The sequence below is a fragment of the Teleopsis dalmanni genome, chromosome 2, assembly GCF_002237135.1.
Source record: "Teleopsis dalmanni isolate 2A chromosome 2, ASM223713v2, whole genome shotgun sequence".
Classification (NCBI taxonomy): domain Eukaryota; kingdom Metazoa; phylum Arthropoda; class Insecta; order Diptera; family Diopsidae; genus Teleopsis; species Teleopsis dalmanni.
Genome location: NC_051847.1, coordinates 57328866 through 57341699, shown reverse-complemented (window position 1 = coordinate 57341699; position 12834 = coordinate 57328866). Strand labels below are relative to the sequence as shown.

Genomic DNA, 12834 nt, shown 5'->3' with positions numbered 1-12834 from the left:
TAAATTAATATATTAATATCAAAATATGTTATTATTAATCTCATATCATTATTATATACAAAATACAAATTAAAAACACTATATTATACTAAATATGTTAATGAAAATATTTTATTCAAACATGTTAATGAATATATACTATACAAATAGTAAATTTTAAATAAAAATTTTGCTTTGATATGGATTAGTATCATAGTGGATCTGACACTAAAATAAATAAGATAAAAACAATAAATAAAATAATTAATATCATAAATTAATTTAAATTTGTAGAAATTACAATTAATTTACACTTTTCTTAAGGGGTAGGGTGTGGTGCCCATGACCTACATCATTGTTTAATATGACAAGTCATTGCATAAAGTAACAAAACAATTGTGACATAATTTATTGAATGCACATTTGTCGCTTTGTTGTTTTGACTTTGATCATATTACACTTTTAAATTTTGTTTGACTCACGCCGTTATGATTGTGCACTCGTAACATGATGCGCGAGCCAAACGTTTTATCATATGTGGTCATTGTACGGTAGTAACACAAATTCCTTTAGAGAAATGTTAAACCTTATGAATAATATATATAATAATATATACAAGTAAAAATGCATAAGAAATAGATAACATATGTTAGAATAGTATAATAGATACTATGAATATCTTACATGTAAAAATCATATACTTTATCAAAAATTGGGAGTAACCAATGCATTGATTGGTTACTCAAGAATATATAGGAAATAAATAATAAGTTTAGTACATAAGAATATTTTGTATAAATAGAGTAAGATTTTACAAATAAATAAGATTCTTTTAGATTCTTTTGCATAGGCAACAAGAATAAACTGTATTTTGAATCTCTGGTTATATGCGGCATATCTGCTGGTAATACCATTAAGGCGGCTGAAGAGCTTAGAAAGTACTTAAAGGCGGCTGAAGAGCTCAGATTAATACTTATCCTTGCTAGGTCGAAACCTTTTGGGGCTCTTAATCCCTTAGCAATCCTGCCATCATTGATGAACAACATTACATGGCGATCCTGATAACATTACACCAGTGAAAAGTACGAACACTAAACAAGTCATCGCCATTCTGAATGAAGTTACCAGTTACGTTGGAACCCCTGAAAATATAATAAGTGATCGTGGTACCGCCTTTACGTCAAACGAATTCGAAAGATACTGTAACGATCAACAAATCAAACACATACGCAACGCAGTCCGTACGCCACGAGCCAATGGCCAAGTCGAACGATTTAATCGCACCGTTTTATCCATGCTGCAACCCTCAACACAAGATGACCGAACCTGGGACGAGCAACTACGAAGCATTCAATGTACATTGAACTCACTGATTAGCCAAACGACGGGAAAATCTCCAAACGAATTGCTTTTTGGATTCAAGCCACGCGACATATTAGGTAAAAAGCTGATCCAAATTCTCCAAGATGAAGACGATACTATTCCCATCACCCAAGAAGAACTCCAACCCCGACGATTACTTGCTGCTAATAACACCGATAGTAAACGGGTAAACGCGAAAAAGCGTTTCGACGATAAACACAGGAAACCAACGAAATATGAGCAAGGTGATTTAGTTCTAGCAGAACGAGAACCAGCATCCACAGGCACGTCCCGCAAACTTGAATGTCGATATAAAGGACCGTTCGTAGTCACCGAAGTTCTCGATAATGACCGTTATGTCATCGAAGACCTACCAGATTTAAATTAAACCAAAGTTTAAATATATTACATACAATAGTAAAGATAACACTATAATTGCCCCTACTGATAAACCTCCAACTGCGTTTAACGTTTTTCTATGGAAATGTAATTCTTCAATTCTTTTCAAATTTTCCCTTTGTTTAACTACAATTTCTTCAAACGTTAAAGATTGTTTTCTGGGTTCCAGTTTTTCTATGTTGGTGGGCGGTAAAACAAAAACTTGATCTATTTTCACTACAGTGTTTCTGAAAATAATATTATTAACCTGTACCGAACAATTATTAAATGTTAAAAAATAATGTCTCTTAATTGATAGCCTTCTGTGATCACAAGTGCTATTAAGCTGACCATTATTCATATTTAATACTACTATCATGTTACTGTCAATCTCTAATACCTTTTCTTCTAGGTATTTAGTTACAGTACATTTACCTGTAAAAACACAACTTTTACTTGGCTTTAATTCAAAAATGGACTTGTCATTTTCAAATCTATACCTAGTTCCCTTTATTTCTACTGTTGTTTCTAGATCTGTATTTATCTGATTATTTTGCTTATCTGGTATCGGTACAATTAATCTTTTTTCTACCCGTATTGTTTCCGATGGCACCTTTATTACTAACACTATTGATCTTTGTTTAAACGTGGCTGTTCCTAACTTTATTTGTTTACGTTTTTGGATGTCAATATCAAATCTTTGTATCTCTTCTCTACTTAAAATGTTCGGTTGAATCATTCCTGACTTAGCCGATGCTACACTTTGTTAAATTTTTTCTACTTGCCTTCTTAAACTTGTTATAGAGAAAAGCTGCATAATCGCTACACTTTCCTCTATTATCCCTAAACGAACTTCATCAAACTGCCTCACGTTATTTCTAATTACTTTCCTGTCATGTTTCATCACTTCTTTGAGACCCACTAGAGTTTTATTGAAATTATCATTAATTAATACCTGTTGATTTTCAGCCGATATTAAGTCATGATTATTTTGTTCTAATGCTTTAATGTGTCCCTCTATCGCAGTTTTATCTTCGTCGTCTAAGGTACCAAATGCCCAATTAAACAAACGTCCTCCTGCATATACTAATCCTCTTTTCATTCTATGGGGTAGTAAGGTATGTAACATACATATTTTCCGTTAAAGTAATTTCTGAATCTACCAATGTTCTGTAACCTGTATGTTTATTTGTCCTATTCACTGTATATTTAAAACTTTCTAACAACTGTCCAATTTCGTATGGGTGTAAAATGTAATTGTATTTATTGACAATCTCAGTTTTTCCAACGTTGATTTCCGTATATCCCAGATTCGTTTCTATCTTCTCCACATACAATTCGGAATTTATCAATACTATTCCGGTGAAAAATAACTGTAGAAAAAATAAAATAGCTTTAAAATTTGTTGTGTACTATAATTCTTAGGGCTAGTTCTAACTATGTCTTATGTAGTTTTAAAAGATTATTGTGAAAAGTCTTTTCTCTACCCTTTATAATTATTTTCGTGTTTACGGGAGTAGGTATTTCTGTAACTTGGAAAGGACCTTCCCATATAGGCGAGAATTTATTTTTTCTATTTGGTTTTTTCAACTACACTTTTTCCCCTATTTTGAACATTCTATTTTTAGTTCCTTTATCATAGTACTCTTTTGCTTTTTCTTTAGCTATTTTATGGTTCTTCCTTACTAATTCATATGACCGTTGTATTTGGTGTTTTAACAATTTAGAATAATCGTCATAATTATAAACTGGAGTTGGCTTTCACTTTAAACTTATTGGTATCTCGAATTCAAAACCAAATAGCGTTTTAGTAGGTGTTTGTTTAGTGATTGTATGCATTGTATTATTATGTACATGCATTGCATGATGTAACCACTCATTCCAATTTGACCCATCTTCTTTCACAAAATTCCTCAGGAACTCTGCTAAAGGTCTATGACTACGTTCTAGAGCTCCATTTACCTGTGGATGATAGGGTGTAGTTTGAAGTTTTTTAATACCTAGAATTTTACATGTTTCCTTGAAAAACTTTGATGTAAAATTCGTTCCATTATCCGTTATTAAAACTTTAGGAATATTAAACTTTGCGATAATTTCGTTAAAAAACTTTCTCGCCACCGTTGAGGCTTCTGCATCTGGTAACGCAGTACATATTAGATATTTTAAGAAATCATCTTGAAAATTCAAGATGAGTTTATTCCCACTTTCCGTAGTTGGTAATGGACCTATTATATCCATGAATACTTTATCAAACGGTCTTTGGGGCGTGTCAGTTGGAATCAGTGGTAATCTCTCCACTTTTGAGCTTTTGTTCTTTTGACATTTATAACAAGCTGTTATGTATTCTTTTATTTGTTTTTGCATGCCTGCCCACTTGAACTGCTTTCTTATTCGGAAATAAGTTTTAGTTACCACTTTATGACCTCCTATTGGTGAATCATGAAATTTTTTCAAAACTTCCTGAATGTCTTTTTTATTTGTTAAGTACACTGCAAAATCTTCATGGGTATGTGCTATCGAATTATCTATTTCCTCTTGGTTTTTTACTGAAATTGTATTTGAGTTTTTTGCAAGTTCCGCCTCTTTTGCTTTACCCCTTGTTATAACCGCTATTGGAAGTCTACTCAAAGCATCCGCATTTTTATTAGTATTTTCCGGCTTATAAAAAATCTCGAAATTGTGTTCTAGTAACTTCAAACGAAATCTTCCCAGTCGCTTATCTTGATCTTTTAAGTTAGCAATTCTACGTAATGGCTTATGATCCGTATATATTTTAAAATGTCTTCCCATACATTCAGTTATACAAATCCGACCGTGATCTCCAATGTCTATCAGTAATAAAATTGCCACTTCTTTCTTATTATGTATTATTAAATTTTAAAACCTTTCCAATTGTATCCATTGTTGAACGATTCCATAGTTCATCTCTTCCCAGTAATCCATCTGCTGGTATTTGGCTTCCCAATGGAACTACATGCATGTTGAATTTTAACTCAGTAAATTCCTCATGCTCTATTTTTACTGTACCCAATGTACTTATGTTACCACCAAAAGCTCCTATCAGTCCCTTTGTATTGCGTTTATTTATATGTGCTTTATTTAATAACGCTTCGGACTTTATCAAACTTGTGTCAGCTCCGGAATCCACTAGAAGTAGCAATTTATTGCCCACTGCCAGTTTACAAGGTACTTCTATATAGGCATCATCGAACGATTGACTAATACCGTCCATGGTATTGTAATTCGTTTCCGTAACCCGTGGTATTCGAAAATTCTGAGACATCCAATTTTTATTGATTTTCAACTGCTCACAGAGTGTTGAAAAAACTGCCATTATTAACATGCATATAATCAGTACATGTATTACAATAATTCCCAAATATTTATTACATTCATTTGATAATTGTTCTTTAAATTTCTTATAAGTATAATCTGCCATATTTGTTAACTTTGTGCTTTTTACTTTCAAGTTATGAGATTCTTTTGCTTCTATTATGGTTAATTTATTTTCTTTCTTTTTTTCTAATACATTCCTTTGGACTTCAACTTTTACTTCTGATGCTGGTTCCCTTTTTTGTGTTTTATTTATCTTTCTTTGTTTTTCGGCATTCCAGTCTAGCATCTTAGACTGGGCCGGTTGGAGTTTCCCTGCTGAGTAGGCAGCGTTACTCGGCAAACCTTTGCCATATGCCCTTCTTATCCGTATCTGAAACATTTAATTTTTTCACCTCCAGAAACATTTAATTTTTTCACCTCCAGAGCAACTGCTCACTTGATTATTTTGTGGTCAATATCTGTGTTGTGAACAATTTCGGTAACTTGTCTAACGACTATAATTATTTGTTATTTGGCGTTGATTTCTATTGTCTGAATTTACAAATTTACAAAACCTATTTTGTTCATGCCCCTTTACTTTACAAATATTACAAAACAACGTATTCAATTTCTTAAAACATTTGGAAAAGTCATGCCCCATTTTTTTACAGAAATCACATGTTACTTGTTTCGTACTTAGCTCATTAATTGTACCAATTCTACATTTTGGGCCATTCTCATGACCATATTCATCACAATTCGAGCAGTACGGTGTGTTTTGTCTGTCTTGGCAATTTTCCCATCCGTGTCCTAATTCTTTTTTATTTGTAAAATCCTTTTCAATTGTTTGATCACTTATATTTGTTTTTTTTTTTTTTTTTTTAAACATACATTTATTTATTGCATCTTCTCTTAAAATGAGACTAACAATAAAAAAGACTAACAGTAAAATCTTATAACTAATTACATAATGTTACAAATTTTTATTTTAACTATACATTGTATAAAATAAAATAAAATAAGTAAACCTTATATCACGAACCTTACTTAGATTAATAAGTTAAATTTCATTGGAGTGAATGTTAGGTGGTTTCTTAAGAAAATGGTGCAACTTTAACAGATTACTAAAAAGAAAGGTGCGGTTTTTACTTCAAGCTGTTGAATATTAATTAACGGATGGACGGTCAGCTCTTTTTAGACGGGAAGTAATAGATAGAAGTGCGAGATTTCTTGCTAAGGGATTAACATGCTCTGTCAGCCTTTTATTGTATTTTTTTCTTATATTGTCAAATTCAGCTTTAACTAGGGGAATTTGTAGATCTCGGTGTATACTTTCATTCCTAATATACCATGGGGCACCAGTGATAATTCTTAGTATTTTTGACTGAGCTCTTTGTACAATTTCAATATTTGAAGCACTAGCATTACCAAATAACTGGATATCATAAGTCCATATTGGTTTTATGATGCTGTTATACAACAGTACTTTATACTCTAGGCACAGGGAAGATCTGCTATTAATGAGCCAATGCAACTTAGAGGATTGGAGCTTCATCTGAATTTTTTTGGCTTCAATATGTTTGCGCCAAATTAGTCGTCTGTCTAGGTGGATACCTAAGTACGTTATATTATCTGCTTGTGGTATGGGAATGTTGTTTAGTAAAATTGTTGGAGATGTACTCTGATTTAAGGTAAAAATGACGTGTCTACATTTTACTTCGTTAATTTTAATTCGCCATTTTGACAACCATTTCTCCATCCGATATAAGTGAGATTGAAGTTGGTTTGAAGCTAACACAGTGTTTCTGTTTCGCCATAAAATTGCCGTATCATCGGCAAACGTTGTGGTGATAACTGAACTACTTATTGGGATATCAGATGTGTAAAGTACATACAATATAGGGCGAAGAACACTTCCTTGTGGAACGCCAGCTTCTATTGGGAAATTATTAGAAGTATATGATTTGCATTTCACTTTAAAGCTTCTATTATGCAGATACGATTCTAGAACTGAGTGGACATTTGCCGGTAATGAATAGCGTATCTTATATATGAGTCCATTATGCCATACTTTATCAAATGCTTGTTTAACATCGAGGAATACCGCGGAACAATATTCTCTGAGCTCAAATGCGTGTCTTATTTCATTCGTTATACGATTCACTTGCTCAATAGTTCCATGTTTTTTCCTAAAATCAAACTGGTGGGACGGTATTAAGTTTTGAACGTCAAGGAACGATTTTAAATTTAAAAGCAGTGCTCTTTCAAAGAGTTTAGAAAGGCATGGCAGTAAGCTTATTGGCCTGTATAAAGAGGCAAGCGTGGGGTCTTTACCTGATTTATGAATCATAATAATCATGGATGTTTTCCACTCTGTTGGATAAAAGCCAAATTTAATTATAGCATTAAAAATTCTTGTGATAAAATTTATAGCCTAAAGGGGTAAATTTTTTCATCATGTTGGGTGAGATATTATCATATCCCGGTGTCTTTTTGCAATCGAACTTCTTTGTGATTATTTGCACAAAATCATTGGCCGTTATATGCATGTCAATAGATGGTGCATGTAGATGCTGAGTAGGAAAGTCATAATGTCCTGTTGCAGGATTTGATTGGAACGCCTCTTTTAGATAATCAGCAAAAACGTTAGATTTTTCTTCATCACTTCGCGCCCAGTTTCCAAGAGAGTTTCTTATTGGAGAATCAGAGTCTATGGGAGAATATATACCTTTGCTAACATTCCACAAAGATGAATGGTTTTTGCCATTTGGACATAGGTTTTAAATATAGTTATATTGTCTGACTTTGACTTCCTTGCTTAATGCAGATCTAAGTCTCCTTTGGGCTTCCTTAAATAAGTTTTGTGCTAAAGGGGACCTAGATTTTTGCCATTCACGCCTTAACCTACGTTTTTGTAAAACTAAATTCTCTATGTCACTATTTGTAAGTACTCTATTGAATCTGTAAATTTTATTGCCTTTAGGGGTGGAGTTTTCTGCTGCTGAAATCAGAATTGAGTTTAAAACCGAGGTTGCGTCCTCAATATGAGACTTACACTTTATCTTGTAATTTGTGTGTATGTGTGTTTGTTCTAGGACTTGTAAGGCTATAGGAACAGTCATATAACTGAGGACCATCAAGTAAGCAAAATGTAACTCGAGAATGGTCAGAAGACAAATCGCAGCTAGTGTATGTTGAGATAAAATTTTTGTTTATGCCTTTGGTTACGGCGAAGTCTATTAGGTCTGGTATTTTATTGTTATCAGCAGGCCAATATGTTGGCTGCCCAGGAGAGATTACGTCTAGTGCATTTTTTCTATTTAAAATAGAATTGTAGAGCTGTTTTCCTTTTGGATTACAGAGTCGTGAACCCCAATACGTGTGCATGGCGTTGTCTCCCACCGCAAGAAATCTTTCACCTAGAGTTAAAAAGTGATCCGTAAGTTGGGTCTCAGTAATGTTGAAGCGAGGAGGGCAGTAAACTGTCGATAAAGTTGAATTTTTTCCTGTGTGCTTAAGGCATATTGATGTGGCAAGTCGGAAAATGCAAGTGAAGTTGCTGAAGGTGCAATGTTTGACAAGCTTTTGTCAGTTTGTGTAGTTTTCAGGGGCAACGTATTCGATGCGTCTATTACCAAATAAGTATTACGTTTACTTGGAATGCTTATCGTATGTCTTCTTACTAGATTTTGATTGCTCATTTGCATACGTGGTTATATATGCAAATAGCAGGTGTGCTATAAGATTTACTTAATTTAACTACTATTAATATTAATTGATATTAAGTTAAATTAACTATATAAATATAAGTAAAATTAAATTAAATTAATATAATGAAGAAAATAATAAAAATAAAAATGAAGATGTAAAAAATAAAATGAAAATGTGTAAAATATTATACTTTATATTCTAATAATTAAACATATAAATAAAAACAAAAAGAGAAAAACAAAAAAACAATAATAATAATACTAAGAATAATAATAATAATAATAATAATAATAATAATAATAATAAAAATAATAATAATTAATAAAATAAATATCTTTAAATTCCAAAATCCAATGTTAGCACGTATGTTGGTTTTGATGTTGTGTTGTGTTGTGATGAATTGCGGGCTTCCAATTACAGCTTTTGTGGAACACGTTTGTAATAAAATACTAGCTGTCTCTATCAGCACTTTTTTGTTTTGTTTATATATTCACAAAACCGCACTGATATTTTGTTTGAATTCTTGCTCACTTTTTTTATTTTGAGCTTTAGAAAAAATTTGCTGTCTCTGTCAGCTATTTGAGTTTTTTTTAATATTAAAGTTGTGCGAAAATCAACAAAAATCGAAAAAGCGCGCGCTATTTTCAAATTAATATTTTATGCACTTTTAACTTTTAGGAATTGTTTTTTTGTCCGAGAATGTTCTGTTTTTTTATTTTTGTATTAATAACAAAAGTAATTCTTTTAAAAGTGATTGTTAATTCCTTGTTTTTATACTGAAATTTAAATTTTTCCGAGACCGGCTTAAAAACACGTCCGCTCACTAGAAAGTTCGAAAGCTTTTCTTAATTCTTAATGTTGGCAACATGATTATATCTAGTGGTTGATGATATAATGAGTACAATTAATTTTAAATATACCATCGATTGTTTAAATAATATATTTTTAAGACTAAACAGATCAATAGTCTTAGTTCTAGATTAAAGTGATTTTATAATTAATAATTGCCTACTACAATTGCAGTTAATATATAATAACTCTTTGTATAATACAAATTGTAGGTTTTGTTTTAATTTAAAAAAAAGAAAAAACTAACAATTAATGGTATTTGCAAGTTTTTTCTTTATTTGCAATAATTGTGGGGCATTAATTATGGCCCCAACGATTGCGATTGTACTACCGATATTTTTTACCAATTCAAGTTAAGTGACTTTCAAGGTGAAATTTCAAACAGTTCCTGTGTAACGATGCGGAAATTTAAAAATCAAATGTTCATATATATGTTATATTAGAGGCTTGAACTTATTTTATTATTATAATTTTTTAATAAGCTATTACAGCAATGAAATCTAAATATTTAATAAATTTAAAGTCATTTAATGATTTCTAAATACGAATTAATATCAATTTTAAATCTATAATTTATTAATTATTGCTATCACATCATAGGCATGTAAATTAATTCTTTTTGGGAAAGTATCTTTTGATTTTTGTTAATCTATGCAATTTTAATACTGAAAAAGCTGTATTGAGGGATATTAATAGAAAACATACGCTAAAAATATTAAAGTCTTTTGCTGACTATTAATTTTTCTTTTGCTGTATGTACTGTATGTATGCGCAAGTATGATTATAAGTAAATATCAAGTTCGTTAAGAAAATTAAAAATCACTGCTATTTCTCTTGTTATTGTAATTTTAATAATTATTTCGATCCTACTGCTGGTTTTATTAATGTATATTTATTATTGAATTTGTGAGAACTGTTTAATTGGTTATACCGGCGATCTCTAGGGAATCCACTTAGCCCTATTAGTCCATTGTGTTACCGTATATATAGAAATAACTCAGTGTTTAAAATCACCTAGAATCTTTGGCGAAGCCTAAAATGCTGTTCAATGTCAATTCTTGTAATTAATCAAGACCCTCAAGAAAGAAGCGTCCTAAAATGTTAGTTTAATTTAATAAGTCATTAAAAAATGAGAGAAGTTGAATTATTACTTTCCTTTATTTTTCTCAAAATCCGCTTTTAGATTGTTTTAAACTCTGCTATATGGTATACACTTCATGCAATGAAATTTTAATATTTCTATATTTGTGAAAAATATAATTTTCATATTTCTCAAATTATTCAGTACTTGTAAAGGTTACACCTTAATTCGATTGAAGTCTTTTTCTCAACAAAAAATAATTCAAATATGGATATATGTAAAAATTAGATAATGCCAAATCTGGAGAATACCGTGAATCTGATTAAGACCGACCAATTTTGATTTTGTGGTGTCGTGGTGAAAGAAAACTTTTTTCAGCAAATGCTGGCTTGTTTCCTTAATTTCACTATAAACAGATCTAAAAATGTCATATACTAGTATGTACATCTTAAAAACCGAAGTATTCTTTCAAAAGTGATAAAATTTCGATTTTTCAGTATAATGGTGTAATTCATATCTCATCTACAGATTTAAATCGATGCAAAACTCTTTTTGTTTACGTTGAAATATGCTCAAACATTGTTTGGGACAGATTACTGTGGTACGTTTTCGAACCACTGTGAGCGTTCGCGGCATCCATCTTTTGGAAAACTTCTTCATATGTGATTGCAATTATAAAATGTTATGATTGCGTTGCGATTGAGATTTTAGAGTACTAGAGATTTATAATACTAACATATACAAATCTCGGGCACTACGTAACTTGGTAAATCCCAAATCATTCCATATGGCGGTGCAGAGCTCTATGTTGTTTCCTTATTTTTTTTTTTTTTCCAACTTCTGATAAATCATTTATCAAGCGAGATTATCAGATTATAAAGAAAATAATACAAAAATATTCTTAATGCGTGGTTTTTATTCTTTATTAAACAGTCTTCGTAATTATCTCTAGAAAATAATATATGGGCCCTTATACATATTTATAATAAGTCCTCTAGCGCGTTTTTCTTTCGGGTTTGTTTTGAGAAGGCGCTTACTTATATAGTTTTATATCCAAATAAATCAATTTAAACTGTTAAATTAAAAAAACTCAATTTAACATTATAACCGTATTTATAATGTTATAATGTATTTATAAGAACAACTCTGAACGTATGTATTTGTTTATGCGGCCCTCTAATCTATACAGTAATTTGTATTGGACCGTAATTATCAAATATATATCATCCATTCGCGAATGGTACTTGGGCGTGAAAGTTTACATGATGATTTACCAAATAATTATGTTTGTAAATATGCTAAATATGCTATTTTAATAAATGATAAACAAAAATTATGTTATGTAACATATTATGTTTATATGTGAAGTCATGTTAAAAAAGCTTTTCCAGATCCATAATATTCTAATATTTTCCTTGTTAAAAAAGCAATTTTATCCCTGTAAAAAATAAATTACTAGGGGTTCAATATTCTGAGAAATATATTTATTTATTTGTTCACAGTTATTGATTAATTGTTTTTACTGCTTCATTTGTTTTACAATCAATTATAAACAAATGAACTGCAATTTGCAGTTTATTTAACTTAATTTTTTTATTTGGTCAAAGAAGAACAACAGTGGAAGTAAGAAAAACGTGAACGTTGGACTTCACAATCCATAATCAGTATAATCAATACACCACATGTAATTACAAATAAAAAGAAGATTTGCAGTTATTAAATATTAATCTTTGCAAATAAATAATATGCAAATATTTTATACGCATACTAACTACAGTAATAGAGGATAGTTATGGATATTCAACTTTTTTAATCTAGAAATAATGCAAAACGATGCAACTTTTTTATTTTATAGTCTTAGAAAAATATAATTTCACCAGTTTATAGAATATTTAACATTAATTGTAGTGTATTACCTAAGCATATATTGCATAATATACTATTATGTGTATTCTTTTGACATGAATTCTCTAATAGAATAAGTATCGCTTAAAAATTAACATGCAAAACAAAAACAAAATTCACAAAAATAAGCCCACTTTTCTGAAACTGCTTAAAGAATAAGCCGCTCGCAGTACAATGGTGACAAATCTTAAAACTGATATATTGTGAATGATTTTTGGAAAAAAATGGAAAATTCCAGTAAGATGATAGAAGGG

General features: G+C 30.8%; 1 protein-coding gene across 1 annotated transcript in view; it reads right to left on the bottom strand.

The window, feature by feature from the left end:
* The window catches only part of LOC119674629 (neogenin-like), a 2635-nt gene extending 2121 nt beyond the window's left edge, over positions 1-514 (bottom strand). The window contains exon 1 of the mRNA XM_038085777.1: positions 462-514. Within this exon, the coding sequence (XP_037941705.1) occupies positions 462-514 (53 nt within the window). The remainder of the gene's footprint in view (positions 1-461) is intronic.
* Between the last annotated feature and the right edge of the window lie 12320 nt (positions 515-12834).